Source organism: Antechinus flavipes, chromosome 4 (assembly GCF_016432865.1).
Source record: "Antechinus flavipes isolate AdamAnt ecotype Samford, QLD, Australia chromosome 4, AdamAnt_v2, whole genome shotgun sequence".
In the NCBI taxonomy this organism is placed as follows: Eukaryota; Metazoa; Chordata; class Mammalia; order Dasyuromorphia; family Dasyuridae; genus Antechinus; species Antechinus flavipes.
Window position 1 is genome coordinate 421666106 of NC_067401.1, and position 27239 is coordinate 421693344.

The window sequence follows — 27239 nt, forward strand, 5'->3', positions numbered from 1 at the left end:
CCTCAACCTCTTGCAATACATCTCATTCCCCTTCCTGAAATTGAAGATCAACTTGAGTTTTCAATAGATTAAGATTTTCAAAAGGGCAGAGACGAGAGAGAGAGAGAGAGAGAGAGAGAGAGAGAGAGAGAGAGAGAGAGAGAGAGAGAGAGAGAGAGAGAGAGAGAAGGAATATTAACTAAAAAGTCATTTTCAATAAAAATTTGGATGTTGTTTGTAGGAATATAGGGCGAAAGTTGCCACCTCCATGACCTCTCAGTCAAGGTGCAAGATAGTCAAGCTGGTCCTGTTGTTAGCTGATGAGCATGTGTTAGGAATTGAAAAGAATTTACTTATTCCAACCAACACAGCAAATGAGCTTGGAATAGTTGCTTGTGATGAGAAATGACTGTGTCCAAAATACAGATTTGATCTTACGGACAAATCCTGCTATGTTGGCTAGGCACAATTTAAGATTTGCTTCACAAAAGAGCTATAATAATCCTGAGGTTATTGAGGTGTTTACAAATTAATTGGAAGTATACCTCGTGAAGGCATCTGGTAGATGTGATTCAATGGAGAAATAGCAAGTGATAATAAAAGTACAGTTGAAATAAGATAGATAAGAAAGTAGCCCAGCAAGTGACATCAAGAGATCAGCAAATGACATAAACAGCTTTATAGGAAGTAATAGGATACAACTTTCAGTACAGCCAAGTGTTCCACGTAGGATATAATCTTTGGAGTGCAAGTTAAGCAGACTCTGTTTTGTAAGTGTGCTCAGTGATAGCACAGAATTTGTGGGAAAGTGTGCCCCTGTGTTTATAAGAGGATTTTTCTTGCATATATATATTTGTACTATGTTTAACTAAATACCTTTGCTTTAAGTTAAGGTGTAATATAATTTGGCTGTTTGTTTCTTTTGCTTCTTTTTGTTTTGATTTTGGAGAAAAGGATTGGAATCAGGCTCATGATATATGGTTTTAGTTAAATGCCAGCTGAAAGAATAGATTGAGTACATTGAAATTGGGTATCACTTTGTGGAGCCCACAACGAGGAGAGCTTGGGCTACAAACTAAATGTTTTGTTTTGTTCAAATGAAAACCAGTCAAAGGCATTGCAACAGAAAGTGGGTGTTTCCTCATCAGTAAAGTCAATTTGAAACACTGTGTTTCAATCTAAGCCACAAAAGAGTTGGCAAGTATATCTCCCCAAGGAAAAAGGAAGCCAATCCCAAACCCCAGAACAAAATATACAATTCATTCTTAGGAGTTATAAGGTGGTATTCAAATGCATACATATGTACACATATGAATAGAATATGTTCATAATAAAAATTAAGATAACAGTAACAAAGACTAAAAAAGTGTGGGGAAGGAAACTCAGATCTAGCACAGGATTTGGAGCCAGTCATTCTCTTTCCACAGTTGGTAGGTAAACGCATTTCATTTAAGAGAAAAACAGTGAGTCATTGCCACTTGTACTGAAGGAGGTGAGCTGAAAATAAGTATTCTAAATACCATCACCATCCCTCAAAACATTTATTTAAATGCCTGGTGTTTTCAAGGTACTGTGATATAAAAGCACTGGATGTGAAGAAATAAAAAACTCACTCTCTGTTCTTCAATGATTTACAATATAATAATTCATAGCAGTTACTGCATTCACACAATGCGCAGAAGCAACAAGAGTGCTTCCCATATGTGAATTTATCAGATCCTCATGTTCTCTGATCTTTAGGACAGAAAAAGTGAAGATGTTGTCTCTGGTTTACAAATGAGGAAACCAGTTTGGAGTGGTTAAAAGGACTCTTCAGGACCACAAAGCTAATAAATGGCTATTCCAGAAGTAGAATTTAGATGTTCTGATAGCAAGTCTAGGACTCTTTGAGGGACATATTCATTACAAAAAAAGGCTCATCCTAGAAAGGATGAAAGAACATATTCTTTTTTTTCCTTCTAAGACCCAGAGTCTGGTGAACATGGGTCTTGATGTCAGTTTTGCCATTTGCTTTCTTTTGACCTCAGACAAGTAACTTTTATTCTCTAAGTTTCTATTTCTTGATCTTTAAATTAAGGGAGTAACAGAGCAGACTTCAATTAAGATATAAATTTCTTGAGAATAGTGTTTATTCTCTACTTTATATTTTCATCCTTAAAACTAGCACATAAAATAAATACTTTGTGATTGTTCGATTGGTTGGTTGATTGAATGGTTCCTTTCATATATAAATTTAATGATCCCATGATTCTAAGGCAGGCACATCCAGATCTGACCTGAGAGAAAAGTCAAGGAACCATTGGAAGAGTTAGCTGGTACTTTGGGCTCACCCTTCCTCATTGTCTTGACCTGATAGTGTAGTCAAGGTAATAGATTCCTTTACTCCATGACTTTAAGCCAAAGGTCAGCAGTATCACAAATGTATAAAGTGTGCTGGTGGGTCTGGATAAAACTATTATAACTAATACCATATACCAATACTATAATATTAGTTATATTATAACTAATATAAAGAATACCACAAATACTTTCCTGTTTGATGTGGATTAGAAATGTCAACTTCAAATAAAAAGAGGAGAAAAAAGCCATTTTCTTTGTTTCCCTTCCCTCCTTCTTTCCTTCCTTCCTTCCTTCCTTTCTTCCTTCCTTCCTTCCTTTTTCTTTCTTTTTTGCTTCCTTTCTTTCTTTTTTTCCTTTCTTTTTCTCTCCCTCCCTCCTCCCCTCTCTCTTTCTCTCTTTCTTTCTTTCTTTCCTCCCTCCACCCCTCCCTCCCTTCTTTAGACAATGCCTTGACAAGCTGCATAGAACTGATTTGGGGGGCATTCAGCTCAGATGAAGCATCAGCACCATCTTGTGTGCAAACCATAAAACTTGTGTCTATAGCACAAGACTGGAGCCTAATTGTTATGCCATACAGGCCAGTTCCTGCAGCAGTAGCTAGCAGTAAAAAGGTGTTTTCCACACTTTATTGCCAAGTTACTAAGTTAATCACATCTGGTGCTGATGTTTAATAGGTCCAGATGTATAAAAAAATACAGATGTTTTTCATCTCCTACATATATATAATATGTCATCTCAGAGTCTGAGTAGAAGGAACTAAATGGCCAATCTGGTGATTTTATAGTGAGCATATAATTTTCTCATGGTGCAGGATTTATTATATAAGTGATTCTTAATTTGAGGAACAAAAATAAAATGCAATCTTTATATTTCTCCCAATTGCAACTGTGGGGTCAAAGGAAAAGAAAGTCTTCCCTCCTCTCCCCACCCTTCTCACTGGATGTAATTTTCATCTTCTCCAGCTTTCTTTTCCTTTCCCTACCCTTCTCCTTTCCCCACCCTTCTCCTTCTGTGCAGTTTTCTCCTCACAGTCACTACCACCATCAATCTGGCCCCACATACAAATAACGTGCACTGAACACATATGGACCACCCAAAGGCTCTTCCTCTTTCTCAGGAATCTCTCACTTTTAGCCAAACCACATCCATCTCTTATGTGGGAGAGGAAAGGCAGGAACATTGTGTCCTCTCCTGGAAAACAGCTGCTGGTCAGCAGGGAGGAGCTGCATATGGAAGGAGTGTTACAGCCAAGCACATGGGGGTATGTATGTGTCAGCTTTGATGGATATAGACATCATATGGTAGGTTCAAGCCCTGCCATCTGGACTATTTTTGCCACCCCTGATGTCTAGGCTACACTAATATAAAATTGATTGTCATAATTTAATACTTTCCATTTTAAAGCAATTAAAAATAACCATAACTACTTATTGGAATATCTTCTCTAAAACCAAAAGCTGTTAAGAAAATGCTATCCATCCACATGGGAACAAAGGGGCAAGGATCAATTCATCCAAGAAGAACAGATAACAGAGAAATGAAGAACAGAAGAGGGGAAGGGGAAAAGACTGACAACTTTCTGGCTAGGGCTCAACTCTTCTGAAGAGAATGGCAGCATTATAGATTTAGGTTTGGAAGACATTTTAGAGTCATCTAGTCCTACTCTATAATTTTAAAGATGAGGACACTGAGATTCAAAAAAAATTACTTGCTATATTTGTCATTATTAATTTACATGTGGTTTTTGACATTAGAATGAAAACTCCTTCAACAAACTGGAAATTGAAGGGATGCCCATTGGCAATGGGAAATTGGGAAGTGGCTGAATAAACTGTGACCCGATTATAATAGAATACTATTGTGCTATAAGAAATGATGAGCAGGATGCTCTCAGAAAAGCCTGGAAAAACTTACATAAGCTGATGCAAAGTGAAATATATTATTTTAAAGTAACATAAAATATTAAGAGATAATGTGAATTACTCAGTCATGCTCAGCAATATAATGATCCAAAAGAAGCCTGAAGAATTAAAATGAAAAAATACTATCCATACCCAAAGAAAGAACTGATGGTGACTGAATAGATTGAAACATACATGTTTTACTTTATTATTCTTGAGGTTTTTTGTTTGTTGTTTGTCTGCAAAATAGGTAACTTTAAAAGAATCAGAAGACTATTAACGGTAAAATAACCTCTAGATATTTTAAAATAAAGTGCTACACCTAGAAATCCTTAAACATAAAACTGAGGACTATTACTTCATATCTTTGTAGTTTTTAAGTCCCAAAACATCCTTTGGGACCTCGGAAAGAAAATTTCACAACCTAATTATTATGGAAATGTTTTACATGATCACACTTCTATACTCTGTATCAAACTGCTTGTCTTTTCAGTGGGACTGAGGTGGGGAGAGGAGAGAATTTAGAAAGAAAAAATTAAAAAACAAATGTTAAAAATTGTTTTTATTTATGTGTAACTGGAGAAAAATTAAATACTAGATACATTTAATTTAAAAAATGATGATGAAAAGACTGTAAGCTCCTTAAGGGGAAGGAACCAGGTTTTTGCTTTTCTCAGTATGTCATATAAATGGTAAGAGGCTGTGCAGGGATTTGAATAAGGCCCTTCCTCCAAATATAGGGCTCTGGGGACATAACCAGAGGCTCATCATCTACTACCTTTATGCAACTGAAAATGAAAATAGGTAACGTTAAAAGAATCAGAGGACTATTAAGGGTAAAATAACCTCTAGATATTTTAAAATAAAGTGTTACACCTAGAAATCCTTAAACATAAAACTGAGGACTATTTCTTCATATCTTTGTAGTTTTTAAGTCCCAAAACATCCTTTGGGACCTCTGAAGTAGAAGGTAGAACATAAGGTCCTTCTGAAAAAGGAACATTTTTCTTGTATCCCCATCACCCTGCCTATCATTGTAGGTCCTTCCTCAATAAATATTTTCTTGTGTATTGAAAGATTCTCCTTTCCTCTTCTTCCTTGTTCATTGCTATTTCTTGTTTGGGCTTTTTATATCTTATCTCATAGGTCATGACTGTTTCTTATAATTATATTAGCAGCCCAATTAGCAGACTATGCTGCCTTATATTGCCTTTCTCACTAGTTAGCAGCTCTACTCCAGAGAGCAGGGGTAAGAGCTTCTACTTCTGTTGTATCTGCCACATTTCCCTGCACAAACCTAGGCATATTGTAGGTACTTACTGTGTGCCAGTCACTATCCTGAGTAAGCACCTGGAATGAAAAGAAAGGAGAAACAGTGGTCTTGGACAGAGAGGAAATGGAAATTACTATTCATAGAGATTAAGAGACTCATAAAGATCTACTGAGATGAACCAGTTTTTCTTTTTTTTTTTAATTTTAAATATTTTATTTAATAATTACATTATATTGACACTCGTTTCTGTTCCGATTTTTTTTTTCCCCTCCCTCCCTCCACCCCCTCCCCTAGATGGCAAGCAGTCCTTTATATGTTGGATATGTTGCAGTATATCCTAGATACAATATATGTTTGCAGAACCGAACAGTTCTCTTGTTGCGTAGGGAGAATTGGATTCAGAAGGTATAAATAACCCGGGAAGAAAAACAAAAATGCAGATAGTTCACATTCGTTTCCCAGTGTTCTTTCTTTGGGTGTAGCTGCTTTTGTCCGGATGAACCAGTTTTTCAAAAAGAATAAAATCCACAGGAAGAAAGCTTTAGCTGTAAGCTTACCTTCAGTTTACTCTGTGATGATGATGATAGTATTTATACAATTATGTATATTATAGTATTTATATTTAATATAATATAAATTTTCATATTTATATAATAGTATAGTATTTATATACTTATGTATATTATACATTTATACAGTATTTATAAATATTATCTTATTTGATCTTATTGTTTCTATTTTACCGATGACTAATCAGACTTCCAGGATCACTCGGCTAATAAGTTTAACTGAGGCAGCATTTGAACTCGGAACACAGCTTCCGCGTTCTACTCACTAATAACTAGGATTTAACATTTTTAAGGCTTGCAAAGCACTTTACAAGTAGTTTATAAGTTATTTGTCTTCACCCTGGGAAGTAACTATTATGATTTCTATTTTTCAGATGAGGAAACTGAGGCTGAGCGCGTTTTAGATGATTTGTCTCCAGTCATATATATATATATGTATATGTATATATATGTGTATATATATGTATATATAAAACTATTATAGACTTAGTTGCTATTTTTTTAAACATCATTTAATTGTCATTAGTTCCACTTGGTTTCTGCCATTAGAACGTAAGCTCATTAAAGGCAGGCACCAGGTTTTTGCTTTTCTCCGAGTCCCCAGCGCTTAATACAAGGTCTAGCACATAGAGTGCGCTTTTATAAATGCTTATTAACTAAAAGAAGGAGGGTGCCTTTGATTTTTTTTTAAATATCATGGACTTTCGCCCCTGCATTCTATTTTTCCAAACACAGGTTCTACAACAGAGCGCGCCGAGCCAGGTAAGACAAACTTGACCTTTACGCTGAAGAGGCCGAACAAGCGCCGTGACGTCACAAGAAGGGCGGCTCCAGGGCCGAGTCCGCGCACCCTCACTGCTTATCCTTTCGGCGCATGCTCACTGCTCACAGTTTTTCCGTTTCACCTTCTCCGCACCGTGCCCCGGCACGAGGTCCCGCCTCCCCATATCTCCCTCCTTCCCTCCCAGTTCCTTCAGTGTCAATAAAGTTGCGAATCTTTGAATCCCGCATCCGGCAATATGGCGGCCTCCATGCTGGGTTCTCTGCTACGGTCCGTACGTCAGGTCAGTGGCGCGCTTAGTCGGTTCCCCCGGCAGCTCTCAGAACCCCGAAACTGACCAGCCCGGAGGCCTCCCCCTCGGGGAGCGGAGGAATGAGCTCAGAGAGTGTAGATGGAGAGCCAGAAGAGCCTCCGAGGTCACTGGACAGATGAGCAAACAGCTCCAGATAATAATGATGTCGATGATTTTAAAAAAAAAGGAAAAGAAAAAAAGCTAATAACTAGCATTTAGATGGTGCTTTTAAGTTTGAAAGCGCCTTTTCTGTTGCTAATAGCGGCCTGGGGAGGGAGGGAGTGACATTGTTATGGCTTCCATTTTACCGGTGAGGGGACGGTTAAAGTACATACCCAGGGTCTGAGCACATTTACGTTCCCTGGCTACTCTGTGCCTGGAAGTGGGGGCGCTCTTGGAGGAAGCCGCCGAGGGTGCCCCCAGTTCTTTGCTTATAACTCCTCCTCTGCAGGCCTGCGTCCCCCTCCCCCACCCGCTTCAGCGGTTACGAAGTAATTTGCAAATATTCCAGCCTCACTCCACCTGAGAAGTGCATGCTGTTATCCCCATTTTATGGGGTAGGAAAGTGAAGTTTGGAGTGGTGACGTGGCTGGCGCCAAGGGGGTATCCGAGAACCTTCTAAGTCTAGCACTCTACCCATTGCTAAAGCTGCAGAAAAGGGCTGGAAGAGAGGGATCTCTTACAAGACCTATTTTAAGCCCTTTGTTTTAAAAATGAAACCACTGAGAAGGGACATTATTTGCCTAATATCAAATAGCCAAGATGGGAATTTGGACATTGCAGTCACGAACATCACCTTTTCAAACATTTCTCATGACTTCCCTTCACATATTTTGTGTTCTTGCCAAACTGGCTCACTTGATATTTCTCCAAAGTCAATGTTCTCTTCTTCCAGTGCCTCCAACGCTGGAATACATTCCCTCCTTATCTCTACCTCTTAAAGTCTAAATTCTTATGTTTTTTTTTTTTTTTTTTAATGACACAGCTCAGCTACAAATCCCTATTCAGAACCTTTGCTAATCCTCTCAGTTATTATATTCTTTCCCTCCTCAATTTTCTTGTATTTCCTAGCCTCTATGCATGTTATTTTCTTTCAGCGGGAAGTCAATTCCTAGAAGGCCAGAATTTGTTGTTACTGCTTTTGGGTTTTTTTGGTATTCTCAGTACGTAGCCCTGTTGTTGATATGCATAGCCACTTTTTTTTTTAATTTTATTTTATTTAATAATAACTTTGTATTGACAGAATCCATGCCAGGGTAATTTTTTACAACATTATCCCTTGCACTCGCTTATGTTTCGTTTTTTCCCCTCCCTCCCTCCACCCCCCCCCAGATGGCAAGCAGTCCTATATATGTTAAATATGTTGCAGTATATCCTAGATACAGTACATATTTGCAGAACCAAACAGTTCTCCTGTTGCACAGGGAGAATTGGATTCAGAAGGTAAAAATAACTCGGGGAAGAAAATCAAAAATGCAAATAGTTCACATTCGTTTCCCAGTGTTCCTTCTTTGGGTGTAGCTGTTTCTGTCCATCATTTATCCATTGAAACTCAGTTAGGTCTCTGTCAAAGAAATCCACTTCCATCAGAATACATCCTCATACAATATCGTTGTCGAAGTGTATAATGATCTCCTGGTTCTGCTCATCTCACTTAGCATCAGTCCATGTAGGTCTCTCCAAGCCTCTCTGTATTCATCCTGTTGGTCATTTCTTACAGAACAATAATATTCCATAACATTCATATACCACAATTTACCCAGCCATTCTCCAATTGATGGGCATCCATTCATTTTCCAGTTTCTAGCCACTACAAACAGGGCTGCTACCAACATTTTGGCACATACAGGTCCCTTTCCCTTTTTTAGTATCTCTTTGGGGTGTAAGCCCAATAGAAACACTGCTGGATCAAAGGGTATGCACAGTTTGATAACTTTTTGGGCATAATTCCAGATTGCTCTCCAGAATGGTTGGATTCGTTCACAACTCCACCAACAATATGCATAGCCACTTTTAAAAAATATTTATTAAGTAAAGGACTTTAAGGAAATATATAAAAAGAAAAGAACATGGATTGCTCATAAGCCAAGAACAAGGGATGACAAGTGGTCAATTAGAGTGATCCAATGATAATGGGAGAAATTGAGTAAGACTTCCAGTGTATTGGGTGGACTTATTGGGAACTTTTGGGAGAATATTGAGAAAAGTCACATAGGATAAGAGTGGAATGAATGAACTGCCCCATCAATCACCAAAGGAATTTGCATACAAAAGAGGATACACCATCTCTTGGAGTCCATGTCCCATTTCCCTTGTACATCCTCCTTGCTTCAGGAGAGCAGAAATTATTTGATTTTTCCTCTTTACTCTCATCACCTGGTGTGGTGCCTTCTTCAGAACAAACACTTAGATACCAAATTAGAAACTTTAAGTGACATTTCACAAAAGCTGTAAAAGGAATAGATGATTAAGACAAGGAAAAAAGCATCAGTTTTACTATCTCTTTTTTTCTTTGACCATCATTATTAGATGGTTCCTTTTTCAGGTACAGGACAGATACGAAGTTACTATGTGGACTGGAGAATGGTGCGTGATGTAAAGAGAAGAAAGATGGCCTTTGAATTTGCAGATGAAAGGCTTCGGATCAACTCCCTCAGAAAGAACACTATATTACCAAAAGATCTTCAAGTTAGTTTATTTTTCTAATCTCAGAAATTATACAAACTATTTCTCTTAAAACTGTCTTCAAACTTAACTGCCCCTTCACCCATAATATTAAATTATCTTAATCATTGTGACATTTTATCCAACATATATTTATAAACTATGTACTAGGTGCAAAGCACTGTGAAAGACACTTTGGTGGCTAGTCTAAAACAATCAGAGAATTGGAGGGCTGAATTGGGACACCCACTTGAGGACCTCTTGTTTATCACAAGTCAACCTGGCAATATCCATGAGAGTTCCTACCTGCCTTTCAAAGCCATATCCTTCTTTGGCTCAGTCATCTCCTCTATGATCTTTGATTTGCCCTTTATTGTTCTCTAAAGATCTGACACTTTTGTGTCTCCTCAAAAAGATTATATAAGGACAGGCTCTGTGTTTTAAACTTTTGTAAAAAGCTTTATCAAGGATGGGATTTTATTTATGACTGAAAAAAAATCATGGAAATCAGGAGGTGGAGATGCTCATTGGATCAGAATACATAAAAGGTGTACAAAGGCTAGGTAGGAAGGGACTGGATTATGAAAGATTCTAAAAGTCAAATGGAAAATGTTACATTTATCTTGGAGGTAATAGAGAGCCACTGGAATTTATTGAGTAAGGTACCCTAGGTAGACTTTAGGGAAATCACTTTCATGGCTAAGTGTAATGGGGAAAGACTTGAGACAGGGAGACTAATTGCTTTAGGGAAATCACTTTCATGGCTAAGTGTAATGGGGAAAGACTTGAGACAGGGAGACTAATTGCCAAAAGACTATTTCAGTAGTCCATGCATGAAGTAATGAGGGTCATCATCAGAGGAAAAAAAGGAAGAGAAGTGCTACAAAGTAGAAATGACAGAAGTTAGCAACAGATTGGATGAAGGGGGTGAAAGTGAAAAGCTGAGGAGAAAGCTGAGGTCCCAACCCTGGGTGGCTAAGAGGAGGATGGAAAGATAAGAGGGAAAGGGGGAGAGTTACATTTTGAATATACTGAATTTGAGAGAAAAGAATCAGCTTTAGTAGACTGCAAACTCATTCTGAGTCACCAGTATGATAACCAAAAAACCAAATGTCATCTTAGGCTACACTGAAGAGTGATACTGACCAGCACTATACTCTGTCTTGGTCGGAGCACACCTGAAGTGCTTTGTCCACTTTGAGAAAGTCCACTCACTGATAGATTGAAACATTTCCAGAGGAGGGCTTGATTCAAAAATTTGATACCTCGCTGTGGAAGTCAGCTGAAGAGATATTTAACTGAGAAGACTAGGGAGGTAGGGGGTAAAAAGGGGGAGGATGTCTGTCTCTAAAATATTTAAAGAGTTCTCATCCAGGAGAGATATTTAGATTTTTTCTTGATTCCATTGTGTGGAACCAGATGTAGAGGCCACCTGGTTCAAGCTTGGGAAGGCTAAATATTGAACCCATCAGTGAGATGTAGAAGCTGCAGAGCTAAGTGTAGACTCATGTGAGGAAAAGCTTTTGCATAATTAGAACTGTTTGTAAATGCAATGAGTTGCCTCAGGAGAGTAGCTAAAAGAGTAGGGGATTCTTGCTGACTGGACTAGGTGACATCCAAGTTCCTTTCATTTCTGAGATCCTTTGAGAATCTAGAGTCAATGCTTAAAAAGCCAAAAGAAAAAGCTTGTTGACCTCCACCGGAGAATTCTCATAAACTGCTGATATTATGAGTGACAATCTATGCAATAATGCTACCTTTTTTTCCCTAGGAAGTAGCAGATCAAGAAATTGCTGCTCTTCCCAGAGACAGCTGTCCTGTCAGGATACGAAATCGTTGTGTCATAACATCTCGACCTCGGGGTGTGAAGAAGCGCTGGAGACTGAGCCGGATCGTCTTCCGGCATCTAGCTGACCACGGGCAGCTTTCTGGGGTCCAGAGAGCCATATGGTGAATCGCGTTCGGCACCCCACGACAGCAGTACAACTCATACACTTCAGTGTTTGCCATTGATGTTAAGGATCGTGACCCCCACCGGAAATGAATGAGCAGTAAGCAGCAGCCCTATAGGATAACTGCTTTTCTTAAGCTGAATTTTTTAGCAGGGAAAAGTCTTGGTATTGTAGAAATCTGTAAAGGACTTGGTCTGTGCCTGAATTGCTTTCTGATAATTGAACTTATTATTTCTGGTAAAGAAAAAAAAAAATGATGTGAAGAATTGTTTGTGTTTTATGTTATTTCTACTTGATTTAAAGCAAAAGTAGACTAAAACCTTGCTACTTGGAGGTGAAGGTGCCTGAATTTTTAATGGGGCACAAGCTGTGGTGGGTCCCATGAAGCTGGAGTCAAGTCAGGTCCACATTCAGTGCCAGGCGTCGCCTTAATGCTGGGAATGCAGAAAAAGGCGACAGGGAGTAGTCCTTTCTTCCAAGGACCTCACAGTTAAGTGAGGGAGACAACACAAGAACAACTAAATACAGACAAGACTGAGGGGATCAGCTGGAGGTACTCCGTGAAAAGGCACCCAGGTTAAGGAAGGTCCGGAAAGGCTGCTTCTGAAGGTGGGATTTAGCCGAGTCTCTGTAGCCAGAAGAGAGAGGAAGAGAACATGGGCCCCAGGACAGGGGGTGGGGGGGGGGGGGGAGAATGGGGGGAAAAGGCAGTCCTGAAGCAGGGAGACATGTGTACATGAGGTCATGAGGATCAGAGCAAAGAGAAGGTGGAAATGACAGGTTGGTACAGGGATCAAAGAGTTGAGGATAAAACCCTAGGTCTCAAGCCTGGGTGCCTGAGGGATGGTGCCCTTTGCAGGGAAGGGTTTTGTGGAAAAAAGATAATGAAGGTCTGAACCTGTTTAAGAGGTCCATGAGACAGTTTGTCATCTTATAGGCAGTTGGAGATCGGGGCTAAAGAAATTGATCTGAAAATCACCTACATGGAGAAGAGACTTGAATCCATGGGAATTCGTGAGATCCCAAAGCAAGAGTTTGGAGGAGGAAACAAAGGCCCAGAACAATGCTGAGGGTAGGCTGGGATGAAGGTCGGCCAAGGAAAGAGGGGGAAGGAGCTAGGGACAGGAGGAAGCCAAGGGACTTGCCCAGGGCCACCCAACCTCTAGGGTGTCTGAGATGGGATTTAACTCAAGTTTTGGAGTTCCAAAGCCACCTACTGGCTAGCTGGCCAAGGATCAGGAAAGTGAGGGCAAGAAGGCACAGAAAAGAAAGCCTAAGCCACAGTATCGGAGGCTGCAAAGAGGAGGGAAGGAAGCTGAGAGGATTGGGAATTGATGGCTATTTTTTCATATGTAGAATGAGAATAACAAATTTCGTATTATCTAGCTCAAAGAATTGCTATCAAAAGTATTTAATGAATATAAACTATTTAAATAGCATTTCTGAACTAACCCAATCTAATCCAGTTTGTTAAGTTTTAACTTGGGATTCTTAGTATTTTTAGATAGAGGTTCTTAGTATTTTTATTGCTATTTTAGGGGTTGAAATTTTTTTATCCCGAGGGAAATTACTTTCCTTCTTTCCATTTATAACTTAAGGAAATAGGAACTTTTACATGAAATTTTTAATATTATCCTAAGGAATTAGATAAAACCTTTACTGTTATATTCCTCTTCTGTAAATAATCTCTAGCACTTAATGATGAATGCAAAAACAAACAAACAAACCCAAAAAAGACAGATTTGCTAGTCATTTTTTCTTTATTTTATTACTGTTATTAACTTGTTAAATTCAGGAGAAACTTGAGATTAGTTCTCACCATTATAGGCTCATTTGTTCACTCAGTTGTGAATTTTTTGTATATTTTAAAGTAATTTAATATTTATAGACATGCCTTGTGATGACACCTGATTAAGTTAAACTTTTAAACTCAAATCAAGTGCTCTTTATAAACCCATCATAACAATAACTGAACATTCATTTCCCCCTGCCTGTTTCTTAAGAAGCAAGGGCCAATTTATACCATAATCTATTAACTGAAGCTCATAAACTCATTTTATACCTGCTGCTTCCAAAATACCAAATTGAAGGACTCAAGAATAAATATCCATGCCAATCTTGAAGGAAAAGCAAGAATACTTTGAATGTAGGTTCAATCCCTTTAATTGTGCAGATGAACAGCAGAGATAATGAATATATAGCTTTTTAATTAGCAAGACTTGAAGTAAGGAAACAATGACCTTTTTCCTTGCACACAAAATAAACAGGGCACTAAGGCAACTTTCCTTGAAAGAAGTGTTTTTAAAATAAGCATGTTTTATTTTAAATAAATCCTCCAGCATGAAATGGAAAGAGTTCAGGGTCTTTGCTTGGAAGAAGGCTGTGTAAACAATATACTTGTCAAATGCATCTGTGCAGCTCAGCGACAGTTCCTTATTGGAAAGGATATTTCCACATTGGTGGCTGAAAGAACTTTTGTCTCAAAATTCACTCTCTCCTTTGGCTTGTTTCTCCCTTGACTCTACCCAGGCTTTATTAATAGTTCTCTTCATTTCATCATCACCATCTTCATAAATTTTCTTCAAAACATTCATCAACCCCTCACTAGGATCTGTGTCATTATCGAAGGAAGATTTTCTGTAGAGAGAAAGAAAACAAAGTTTTACAACAAAGCTTCTCTGCAATTAACAAACAGTAAATCAGGCCATAGGTAAATGAGGTAAATAAGTATTTTCTATGTTGTATATATAATATTTGTGTCACTTTGAACAGCCAATACTTTAAGAGGACAAACTTAGATGCTTCATAGAAACTTGCCATCAATTCACAAACTGGCTGGCAGAAAGAAGGTGGTTGGCTAGCTAGCTTAGCTCAATTCATCACTTTAAGATAAAAGCATGATATTATTAAGTCTAATACATACTCTGTCTCACACACACACACCCCTCTATAACCCTATATAAATATCACTAGACTTTAAAATGTGACAAGCCAATTCTTAGCCACGTGCTTTCCTTAGGATCTGCTGTAATAATAGAGAAGCAGCAAAACAACACCTTGATCTTTACCCCTTACCCCTTTCATGTCAAGTTACCTCAAAAAGCAGAAACAAAAATCAGTCTATAAAAGCTTAAATGTCTACAATAATCTAAGTGGCAATTCTTAGAAACATAAAGAAAAAAGACTCACTCCTTCTCTTTGCATTCTTTCTCCACCTGGGTCAGGTAATCCCATTTTTGTTCCTGCTTCTTTTTGCATAATACAAGAACTGTATCCGTCTTGATCTAGAAGGGCCAGGGAAAAAATACAAACTTGGTATGACAGATTTTTCCTGTGTACATTTTAAATAATTAACTTTTCCAATCCAAAACAATTGCATTATCTCATCTGATTCCTAAAACAATCCTCTAAGGTAAGCTCAAAAAAGTGGCCTGGCTTTCCAGAGGGACAATGAGCAGTGCCCATGACTCCAACCTTATCTTCTGACTTTGTCTAATAATTTTCCTAATGGGCTACACACACATAACAAGGAGGACTATAACAACTTGTAACATTTATGCTAATAGGGTTGCTTTAAAGACCAATTAATGTGTTTTGGAGATATAAAATGCCCTAATACCCAAGGATCGATATTACTACACAATTTGAAATACTACACAAATCGAAGGCAAAAGAACTAAAAGATAGCAGTTCTGCCACTTACTATCACAATTGCTTGGATGACTCATTTTATTTGAGGAGGGGGATTTCAAGTTTTCTGTTTATAGATAAGCAAGTTGGCCTAAGTGACCAACAAATTTAATTCTAATTCTAAAAATTTTCCAGAGGCTATTATTGTTGGTAAAGTGAAGGGTTGTCATGTAAAAGGGTATAGATTTGTAATGTCTGATCACAGAAAACACAAACAGGAAGCAGATTTTGACTTGATATAAAGAACAAGATTCCTGTTAGAGCTGTTCATTGGGGCTATCCCAGTTGTTTAAATAGTTTTCCTTTCACGTGAGGTACTATGAAAATTATCACATGTTGGAGATACAAAGAGACTCCTGTTTAAGATGGAGATTATTCTGGATGACCTCAGTATTCCCCTCCAATGATAAAATTCTGTGATTCTAATCCTAATATTTCTTATCCATGTACTTCTCACAAATCCTCCATAGATGTTTCTGCATTTCTTTGCATGCCTCAGACTTAACCTTTTTCAGTTCCCTCGCTAATCCCCTCAATGCTTTCAAAAATGTTTCCCTGCCCACAGATTTCTTTTGTGGACACTTTAAGTCTAAATACGTCAATTCTACTATCAGCATTTACATCATTTTAGAAATAGTGGCTAGTCTGTGTTCTGGTCTCATCTAGCAATGCTCTTGGGAGAATATAATTCATTTATGTTTTTATCAATATTTTTGCAGACTCCTTTTCCCCCTTCTCTTTTTTTCCCAATGATTTGTGCTATACTGTTCTTTATTTTGCACAATACCTTTCTTTATAACATTTTGTGAACAAGAATTTATTTTGAACTTTTGTTGCTATGGCTCTCCATGGAGATCAAATGTTTGCTGGATGCAACTAAGAAGCTACTTTGGTCTACTTACTGTGAGGACTTTTTTCTATCTATTGAACTTCCAAGGAAAAAATATTGGCATCACTGCCTTTATCACCTATTACTATATATTTATCTCACTGTGAACAGTTTTATGATTTGATTTATTGCTCATCAATCTCACTTTCCTACCAATTAAATTTTATTGAAAGCTTTCAACCTCTCTGGAAACAATGGAGATTAGTGCTTTATTTTCAAAGGTCATTTTTTATTTTTAAATTTCAACCACTGAAAAAACAGATGGGAAGAAAAAGCCCCACACTACACTAAACAATGCCAATAGCAGAAATTAGGAATCTGCAAAACTGTATAATCTTGTGCCAATTGCCCAATTTTATCTCTTGGAAAGAATTACAGAATGGTAAATATAGTTCCAGTGTATAATCAGAGACTAGTTTATATAAGTGATGAATATAGATTACAGAATTTTTTTTTTTTGGTATTTATCAAACCTCCTGGTAGAAAAGCGCCTTAAAGGACTAGCTTTATTAACATCTTAAATCTAAATATTTCTCTTGAGGCTGAGTTGGAAGCGCAAGTGGCCGGTCGCTCTGGGGCCTGACCCCGCTGCTGATTCACAGAAGCTGTGACCACTTCTATTTCCAATATGGGCCAATTTATCTGGTGGTTCCCCATTTTCAAGGGAATCACTATATTAAGGCCAGACTCTGTTGATACCCCACTGTTATGGGCAACCTACGTGTGGCTGCTGGGAATCTACTTCTGACCACCAGAATAGATCCCTTCATGTGAGAGAATATCAGTATAAGGAGACTGAAAGGCAGTTGCATTCTCTGACCGCTCTCCTCTTCCCTCTGATTTATTTCATTCCTAATTCATAAAGCAACATCTGTGTCAGTAAAGACTGATTTGCAATTCCTTCCAAGTGTGTTATGATTCATGGCTGTGGGGGCTTCTGAGAACTGACTTGCCCCTTAACGCTTAGGCATGGTCCTTAACACCCACCCCAGTAGTACAGAATTCTCAAATTTAATGCGTCTATCAACTTAAACCCATTGCCCTTTGAATCAGGATTATAGGCTTGTGCTATCACACGCCTGGTCATAAATTGCCACCATTGTTCCCCTCTGCATTTTTTTTTAATGTTCCAAATAGATTTTCATTATTTCCATGATAAATCAATAGTTAATAAAAAAAGTCAACTTCAGCTCAACTTCTGAATTTTCACTTAGCAGAGTCTGAGTTAATCAATGCAATTAGACAATGTCTAATAAAAAACAAGGAAAAAGAAGACTCACCTTTCTTAAACTACCTTCTACAGAAATGGGCTTCAAAAGATTATTGACAGTCATAGAGTAATTCTTCCCATTAAGATTCTTTACAAGAACTTCAAATGACCTTTAAAGTAAATAAAATGACAGATGCATTATCTTCTTGATTTTATGAGATTCTTAAGCTGTTAAATGAAAAAGTCTGAGAAATTAAGGTTTTCTTCTAAGGGTCTTATAACCTGCTTGCTTCTTTGCAGTATTTGATGAATAAACATAAAGACAGATTTTTTTTCAGTCATAGAATGGGGAAATTGATTATAAGATTAAATAGATTTGAAGGTTGCCCATGAAAAATTTTATCACGACTAACAAAGTAGTCAATGAACCAAGATAATATATTACAAATTATATTGTATACTTACCTTTCCTTGAACTGCACCTGTACATTCTCAGGGGGAACTTGTTGAACACCATTTAAGGTGATGTAGATTTTCACATATTTATCTGATTGATCCCATCCTACACACACAGAAAGGTAAATCAGCCAGACAATTCTCTGAATCTGCTCATAATACAATAGGTAGCTATGGCCCATAATACTACTTGGCAATAAAAATAGAAAATGGAGGGAATGTAATAATGGCAGTGTTTTTTATGAATACAATAAACATTTGTAAAATACCTTATTAGTTGAAAATCACTTCTCACAAGAATGCAGTACAGAAGGTAATCCTCCATTTAACAGATGGTAAAACTCAAGCTTGGTGAACTTAGATGATTTTATCTAGTAAACTAAACTGCAATAATTCAAACTTAATTCTGCGTGTGTATGTATGTGTATTCCCCACATTGCTGTGCTGACTCCATAATATAATCCTTTCAATCACAAAAACAAATTCTAGAATTAAGAAGCACAGAACTAGAAAAGACTTCAGAATATTTTATAAATGTGAATGCTGAATATATTCTTCCCATGTACCTTCTCTTCCACATTTATTCTAGTGGTTTACTCAGCTCCACCACCTGGCATTTAAAAAAAACTTTTGATTTCACAGAACTTTTCTATTTATGCTTCTTTAAATGTCCAGTTCTTCATTCATTCAGTTACCTTATAATCAATCACATTGTTCACAAACCCAATGTCACGTGAATATAAAGCAGAAAAATCAGGGCTTGAACTCAAGTCTTGTGCCTCCTATAGCAATAATCAAGGGATTTAAAACCAGCAAAGTACCTTAGAGAACACACTCATCTAAACCCTTCCATGTTGTAGATAAGCAAAGTAAGGACAATAAAGATGAAATTACTTGCCCAAGATGTACACTAATCAGCAGAGGTGGGCTCTGAATTGAAGTGAACTGGACCCAATCCAGAGAGGCCTATTATTACATCACTCAGGATCCCAATCTTCAAAGACATTAGTAAATTCTCTATTTATCTTAAAATCTTACTTATTCAGGTATTAACAAACATTTATTATATGCTTCATTGGTCTTTTGCTTTTCTTTGTATCCTTAGTGCTTAGTATAAGGCCTGGCACAACAGTAGATAGGTATTTAATAAATGCTTGTTGACTAACCAGAGATTTTTTTAAAAAGAAAAGCTTGTATTCCTTTCCCCAAGCTGCTTAAAATCTAATGAATCAATGTTAACATACACATAAAATATATATAAAAGGCATGGTTTAATTATCAGGATGGAGTAGAAATGTTGATGTTATGTAAATGAATATTAACCAGGGCAGACTTCTAACAAAGAAGATGTTGAGCCAAATTTTAAATAAGAATAATGCAGGAAGGTAGAAAGAACACTCAACTGGAAATCAGGAACTAGGAATGGAGTCCAAGCTTCCTTAACCTTTTTTGCGAAATGGACCCCTTTTGTCAGTCTGGAGAAGCCCATGGACACCTCAGAATAAAGTTTTTAAATGCATAAAATAAGATAAATAGGATTACAAAGAAATCCAATTATAGTGAAACATCAAAATATTTCTTTTTTTTAAAGTTAATGGATTAAAATGGATTAAAAACCTGTTATCCACCAAACTCTACTAAATAGCTATAGCATAAATATATTCACTAATTCCTAATGCAGTCCATTCTACTTTTTAAAGAAACAACTTTCCAAATTCTTAGAAGTTCCTTCAAATGAATCAAAATCTATTTCTTATTTATTTCTAGATCTGTTCTCTAAAAGCTCTCTTTCTGCCACAGGACAAGTCTTCAAATATTTGCAGAAGAAAACATTTCCCCTACTTATTTTTCTCTTTTCCAAGTTATACAGCTTTCAGAGTTCTTTCAACTAAGCACACTCACAAAGCATTTTCAACCCTTTGAGCTTCATTTTGTCACATTTAATGTCCATTCCAATACTAAAAACCAGTGATTCTGCTGTAGAGATATAGTTTCTTTGTCTCATGTAACTTTTGTGGTTGGTTTAGCAAAGGACAGAGAAAAACTAGAAAACATTACTTTGGATATAGTTGATACCCATTATCCTTCTCATCATTGCTCCTCCCCTTGCACTTGTCCTTAATTTAAAGTCTCATTCTCTTGCATAGGCCTTTTGTATGCAGCCTTGTTTTGCATCTATACTACTGAAAAACAATCCCTCAGATAAAAAAAGAATTCTAAGACTCTTTCCACTTACTATTTACAATAAAAATGAAAACAACAGAAAGAAATTAATGTGTGGTGAATTCACAAACAATCAAAAGAGTTGAATTTGGGAGAAGTAGCCATACCATAATTGTTGATTTTCACTGTGTACCCAACTGAAATGGGGGCAACCACAGCTGCTGGTTTCTCATTATCAATAGTTTCTCCTTTCTCCTGTCCCTTCTGCTTTGTCTTGTGCTTGATCTCTGCTTCTAACTTGGACTTCTCTGCTGTTAGGACATCACGAACTCTTTTCCTAGTGGCTTTTCCCAGCAACTCCTTTACTTCTTCCAGATCTTTGCGTAGCTATTTAAAGACAACAAAGTATGTTTACTGTGACCTGAAGGATCAAGATCCATCTATTATACCCAACTTATTTTCTAATTGCTGAAATGGAAATAGAAATAAGTTCTTCTGTATTATTTTGTCTGAATCTCAAGGCATCTCAACCTGTGATTCAGAAAGACAAGGTTTTGCTTGAAGCCTTCCTGTGAAAGAAAACCAGCTCATTTTGAGACAGCTCACACCACTTTTAGATAACAAGTTTTCCTTTTTTACTCAGTCAAAATTTGCCTTTTAACACACACAAAAATTCCACCAATTGTTTCTCATCTTCCCCTCTCCCCCAAGGTGGGACCTAGCAGAAAAAATTTTGTCACTTCCACAGTGACATCACTTACAAATACTTAACAGCTATCATGCTTTCTCTTCTCCAGGCTGAACATTCTTAGGATCTCCAACTACTCTCATGCAATGACGCTCATGGCCCCTCACTATTCAGGCTGTCCTAATGTTCTGTAGCTTAGCAAGGACATCCCCTGATATGCCTCACTGGTCTAGGAACTATGCCTTGATCTCTCTTAGGGACTCTAAATTCTAATTAGCTTTTCTGCTCTTCCTACTGAAAAAAACTTTTTTTTTTTTTTTGGAGGGGGTCTCTCCCCCTTTAAAGTTATCTCAAATTAATAGTCAATTTTGAATTCTCTAATCCACATGGCATGTTTCACTGGATATTTTGTAATGTTTTATTCTTTCATTACATAATGAAAAAAGAGCTCTATAATTAGAGTTGGGAAGAATAAGAGATCTACTACTCTGCCTAAAACATCCAAACAATAATTACTTTCTTTCTGAAGCTCTGCTATGACTGAAAAGCCATAACCTCCCTCAAAACTGCAAAAGTTAGACTAGATGTGCCAAGGTCCCTGTTTAGCTCTAGATCTATGACCTTATGAAGTGGGAATACATCTTAAAAAATCCACAGCCCACATTTCACACTACTTTTATGATTATAATGCTATACTGCCTACCAAATTATTTGGAGATCATATTTACACTGTCGTCCCTGTGGTATCAGCAAATCTATGATGTCTCTGAATGCACTTAATGTGATATTAGTGCTGCTTTTTGGAACTTACTGATGCAATAGGTGGTTTCAATAGCAATAGCATATCTACAGATATGCTTCTTATATGTTCAGATCATACATATGGTATTGCTGTTCATGGAACAAACATTTATTTTTGTTAAGTATGCTAATGCTAAACAAAGCAGATTTATCTAATACTTCTTTATTTCCAGTTCTTTTTCTACAAACTGAACTCTACTAGGATGATTTCTTAATAATCAATGCACTCAAACTCTTGTCTGGGAAAATATGCAGAAATGATTTAAAAATTATTGTTCATCCTGTGTTTTATGGAAACTCCTAGAAACTTAATTATTTTTGCTCTATGCTAAAGTCCTTTGTAGTTCAGTCTGGGATTCTAAAGGCAAAAAAAAAAAAAAAAAAAAAAAAAAGAGGAATTGAGGAGGGGAAAATGGCAAAGGCTAAATGGGGAGAAGGGAAAACTGCAAATGATCCCCGCCCACTCAAATCACCTTTCTGAATAACTGATGGCTGATCATCATAAGCCATCTTTAAAAAAAGAAAAAGATAAAAATGTTAAAATACCTATATGTATGTTGTTTTCTTTCACACAAACACAAAAAAGCCTATGTACAAACTATCTTGTTTATTTTAAAATTCTACCCTGATGAGAGAAAAACAAATATTTTAATGGGTTTAAATGACTTTTTTTTTTAAAAAAGTTATCTGATAACAAAAAACTGAATAACTTGTATATGGGTAACAGCTGCTAAAATACAGTTCTCAAGCGGTCAGAGTGACACTTTATTAAAAATAAAAACACCTTATTTAGAACATTAAAAAATAATTCAATGAAAGTAAAGAAATTTATATAGTTGCCTTTTCTAACAGCTTCATAAATGCATTGTTCACAGTGGTTTTCATATTTAATTTGATATAAATCAGAAAAAGGCATTTTAATTCAAGCATCCATTTCTATCCAAACATTTTTATGGAAAAGTAAAACTGGGAATATGTACTTTATTGAAACATTTTACAAAAAAAAAAAAAATCTTATTCGGCAAGAATGAACCCAAAAATTTACCAATTCTTTTAAATAAAATTCTGACAGAATGATTTTTAAAAAACATCATTGATTTATCAAAAAGATATTAGACTAGTAGCCACCAAATAGTCAATAAAATAGTACAGAGGGGGAAGAATCAGAGTTCCATAATTATTAGGAGGGGCTTACATGAAGAAGCCAGAAGAGAGAGGGAAGAGAAGTAGGAGAGGGTCAAAACAGCTTAGAAAAAAAAGTCAAGAAGATGATCAACAGTGTCAAAGGCTGAAGAGATCAAGAAGGATGAGTGGTGGGAAGAGTCCTTACATTCTGGAAAGACTAGTTTCTGGTGAATTTAGTTAAAAGTCTTAACTACAAGGTTGAGGAAAAAAAAGCAAAGGAAATGCAGATTATAAACAAAGTCTTCTTTGGGAGCTTGGCTACAAAAGGGAAGAGACCAGCCACAATCTGCAGGTGGGGAGGGATAATGGCAGGGACAGTAAGGCATGTTTGCAGTTACCAAGAGGCACTAACAGATAACGGGAGGGGAAAGGAAGAGATTAAAAACAGTTGAGAAAGGATTCAAGTGGTTAAAGAAGGAATGGGATAACTCATACATGTAGAAGTGCTTGCCTTGGCAAGGAAAAGAACTAACTCCATGTAAAATGTGGTAAAGAAGGTTAAAGGTGAGTGGTAAGAAATGGAAGAGGACAGAAAAAAGAGAGACCTCTTGGTAAATGGCCTCAATTATTTCAGAATCAGTATCCTTTGCCGATTCATCACTGCTATGTCCTTATAAAGTTCCATTTTGGGACTTTATGTTTATTTTGGTCATTTGATGTGCCTTCATCCGAGTTGTGTAAATTATTATATTTATGCAAATGACTCCCAGAACTATCTACCCCCCTTCCTTGGTGTCTTATTTCCAGTCCTACATTGCCTGCTTCCTAATGGATATTTTCAACTATTTATTCTTTAGACATTTTCAACTCCACATGTCAAAAATGAAATTTACCTTTTCCCTAAATTCACTCCTCTTCCAAACTATTAAACAAGAAAAAGTACAAACCACCAGGTTATTGGCATTTAAATATCATCTCAAATTGGCTCCTTCTTAATTCTTTAGACTTTATACATTTTACCTACCTGTCCTCAAACTCTCTAGTCCAGTCTATGTATATATTAGCGTCCTTACTATTTAGTATACAGGACGCTCAATGTCCTGTTCTTGGCTTTGGCCAACATCCCATACTAGAATTCACTCCCTTCCCATTTTGTTGGAACTATTGGTTTCCTTCAAGACTCAACTCAAATGCCATCATCTCCTGTTTGAAGCATTTCCTAGTTTCCATCTGATAGTGCACCCTTTCTCCCCAAACTGCTTTCCTTTATTTGGTATAGATTTGATGTAAATGTCTATGTGAACATGCCCTCTCTCTTATTAGAATGTAACTTCCTTTAAGACAGGAACAATTTTATTTCTGTCTACATATTTCTTTCCCATACCCTTAAAAATAATCCTCACATATCACATCTCTAGAGTAACTCAACACTTTAATGGAGTTGTCGCTTATCAACTTCATTTGTGTACAACTTTTTATTGGTAAAATGTTGCAAACTATAAGCGATACTCCTTCATTTACTGACCTTTGGATGACCAACAATTTTGATCATATTCCAAGAATCATAGCAGCACATATCCAAAAGAATGGACAACAGCTCTCTAATCTATTCTTTGTCATTTATCCCATTTCCAATTTTGTAGTTATGCATATCTCATTAAAAATGTATTTCCAAATTGCCTGATATAAGATTACTAAGTCACATTAAAAAAAATTATATTTTCAAATTGTGGCTGCTGTTCAGTCCTTTATGACCCTATTTGGGATTTTCTTAGCAAAAATACTGAAATGGTTTGCCATTTCCTTCTCCAGCTCATTTTACAGATATGGAAACTGAGGCACATAGTCTCAAGCCAAATTTAAACTTAGGAAGATAGACATCTTGATTCCAGATTCCCATTTTATCCATTGCTCCATCGAGATAATAAACATTAAAAAAAAAAAATTGCCTAAAAATGCGAGGTAGATATCTCCAATTTGTTCTGTTTCTTCATCTACAAAATAAGAATGCCTGCTTTCCATTCACTACTGCATTTCTACTTTTAAAAGTTCTAAGCACTTAAAGCTGCGTTATTAACACTCCTAGAAATAGCCTAGCCTAACCACTTACTTTCACAGACAAGAAAACCGAAGCCTGTAAGGTGCAGTCACTCCCCCAAGATCACATAATTAGCGGCAGAGCAGGACCTAGAAATTCGGTCTCTATACTCTGATAGTTCTTTGTACTCAAGAGTTGAAAGGGACGACTATGTCTCTTGGGGTTAACCCTTTCTCAGACAGGCTGACGTACACAGAGAATAATTCACTAGAAAACTCTCCCCAGTCCTACAATTTGCAAAATGAAGTTTAAAACTGTGGGTAGCCAAACAAGTTCACGTCTTAGGACTAAAACATACTTAAAATTCAGAGGTAGAACTAAAATATTTCTTTTTTGCTTAAGCATATCTCTAGGATGCTGAGTACTGGCGCTTTGGGTGCCAACATTCCTTTTCCCCCCGAATAGTCCCTAGCGTGGATGACGAGGGACAAGGGTTAAAAAAAAAAGGGGGGGGGGGGTAAAACGTTCCGGACCGTCGGTCCGAAGTGATCCACCATAGACAGAAAACACCAGCGCTGGGAGTAAGGTCATTTCCTGGACCCGTTTACTTTGCAAACACCCGGCCAAATGCCTGCATCCAACACCTTTTCCCTAAGCCGGTTGGAGGCCCTCGACCCACCCAGACGAAATGCTTCCTCCCCCCAACCCCGTCTGCTTCAAAGTTGCACGCTGCCCTGTCACGTGGGTAAAAGAAAAGCGCCGAGGGCCGGGAGCGCTGGGGAGGTCCGCTATTTTCCAAGGCCCGGCACGAGCAGGGGTTACTTTGGGGGTTCCCCGAACTCGCCACCACTCGCCCACTATTCCCACCCAGCATCCCGAGTCCGCGAGGAACTTTCTCGTAGGAGCCAAGGCTTCTAGGGCCGCACCACTGCAAACCGGAAGCCGGCGGGAGAAGGGGCTTTGCAAGAAGAGGGCTGCCGGGAGAGCCGCACGGGCCAAGCAGGGACTGCAGAGGATGCTCGATCGGCGAGAGGATCGCAAGGGCGGGAAGGCCGCAGGGTCCAGGGCCTTACCTCCTCCAGAGCTGCCGCCATGGCTTGCCGCCACCGCCAGGAGCAACGCAAACTGCGGTCACGCAGAAGGGAAGCCTGGGGATCCCGCACCGCAAGGACTTGGCTCTGATTGCTACTCTCGCCGCCGCCGCCGCCGCCAGAGCGCAGACCCGACTGGCACGAGCTACTTCCCACAGCGCCGCCTGCGTACGGATCGGACGTTCGCGGGACGCCGTCTAGGACGCCTGCGCGAGGATCAGTCCCGAGCGAATCTTTCCTTAGGCCGCCTGCGCAAGGAGAGGCCGGGTGCGACCCGGCCTGCTTCCCGAGCCGCGCCCCCTTCGCATTGCCCCTCCCTTCCTCTAGCGCGAGGTGTCTCTGGAACCTTCGTGAGGCACCCACGTGGAGCCTCCGCCAAATCCTATGCCCCGCCCAGTCTTTCGCGCACGCGCCAGCGTCGTGCGCAGGCCTTCGGGAGCTGCCCGGCCTTTGGAGGAAAAGAACACATCCTTGGCAGCCACTACCTCCTTGTCCCGTCTTTGCTCGCGCAGCCGCAGCTCACCCTACGACCGGAAGGATTTCCCGATCGTGGGTGATCCGTGGCTGGGGCTGTTGCGTTAGCGATTTTGTTTCCTTTAATTGGCTGGGCTGTGCCGGGGCGCTGCCATCTTGCTTAAGATAAAAATTTTGAAGTTCGTGAGCCCCGGTGCAGACAGGCCCAGCAGAGGGAGAAGAGTTTGATTTAAAGCGGGTGTCTGTGTGGGTCTTTACTGTTTGAGCTTTCGTTACATCACCCCCGCGGTGATGTCACAGCCAATTTGGGGGACGGGCGGGGCCTTAGCCTCCACGGGGCAAGGAGGAGCACCTTTTGGAGTGGGGGGAAAAGAGGAGTCGCTTGCCGTACCTGACTGCCTCCGCCTATACGTATGCGCATATGCCTATTCCCGGGTCTGCTTCTCTTGCACCTTACGGTGCAAGGTGGGGTGGGACTGAAAGAAACAAGCATTTGTTAAGCACCCACTCCTGATGGCAGGCTCTCCTCTAGGGTTTGGGGATGCAAACACAAAGGTGAGACCCGCCCCTGCGTACTTTCTTCCTTAGTAGGCCGTAAACTAATTTCGGAGGAAGTCCGGGGGGGACTTTTCTCCCCCTCCTAGGCATCCTATGAGGGAGCCATTCCCGAGGGCACGCAAGGAATTATGGGATTACCAAATTAGTTTGGTGGATTGAAAGGGGTGGGGTGCAAGGGAGAGTGACGTTGTTACATCTTAATTACACTTAATGCCTGTAGTTCTGCCCCCCTCCCCTTAGTAGTTCTGAAAGGGTGCGTGCCCGGGGATACAGTCGGTGCCTGGGCACCCCTTCCGGGAACCGAG

At 38.6% G+C, this 27239-nt stretch overlaps 2 protein-coding genes across 2 annotated transcripts; one reads left to right on the forward strand and one right to left on the reverse strand.

Moving 5' to 3' along the window:
• Window positions 1-7008: 7008 nt before the first annotated feature.
• On the forward strand, window positions 7009-12017 carry MRPS14 (mitochondrial ribosomal protein S14). The gene is made up of 3 exons (XM_051998916.1): window positions 7009-7126; window positions 9665-9823; window positions 11571-12017. The coding sequence occupies exons 1-3, from the start codon at window positions 7082-7084 to the stop codon at window positions 11751-11753; spliced, it is 387 nt and encodes a 128-aa protein (XP_051854876.1). The 5' UTR covers window positions 7009-7081; the 3' UTR covers window positions 11754-12017.
• A 1475-nt stretch (window positions 12018-13492) lies between these two features.
• Window positions 13493-26015, reverse strand: CACYBP (calcyclin binding protein). Its single transcript, XM_051998915.1, has 6 exons — window positions 25885-26015; window positions 20327-20546; window positions 18006-18102; window positions 17611-17710; window positions 14941-15035; window positions 13493-14388 (listed from the first exon to the last, which is right to left on the reverse strand). Exons 1-6 carry the CDS (start codon window positions 25903-25905, stop codon window positions 14232-14234), a joined length of 690 nt encoding a protein of 229 aa, XP_051854875.1. The 5' UTR covers window positions 25906-26015; the 3' UTR covers window positions 13493-14231.
• Between the last annotated feature and the right edge of the window lie 1224 nt (window positions 26016-27239).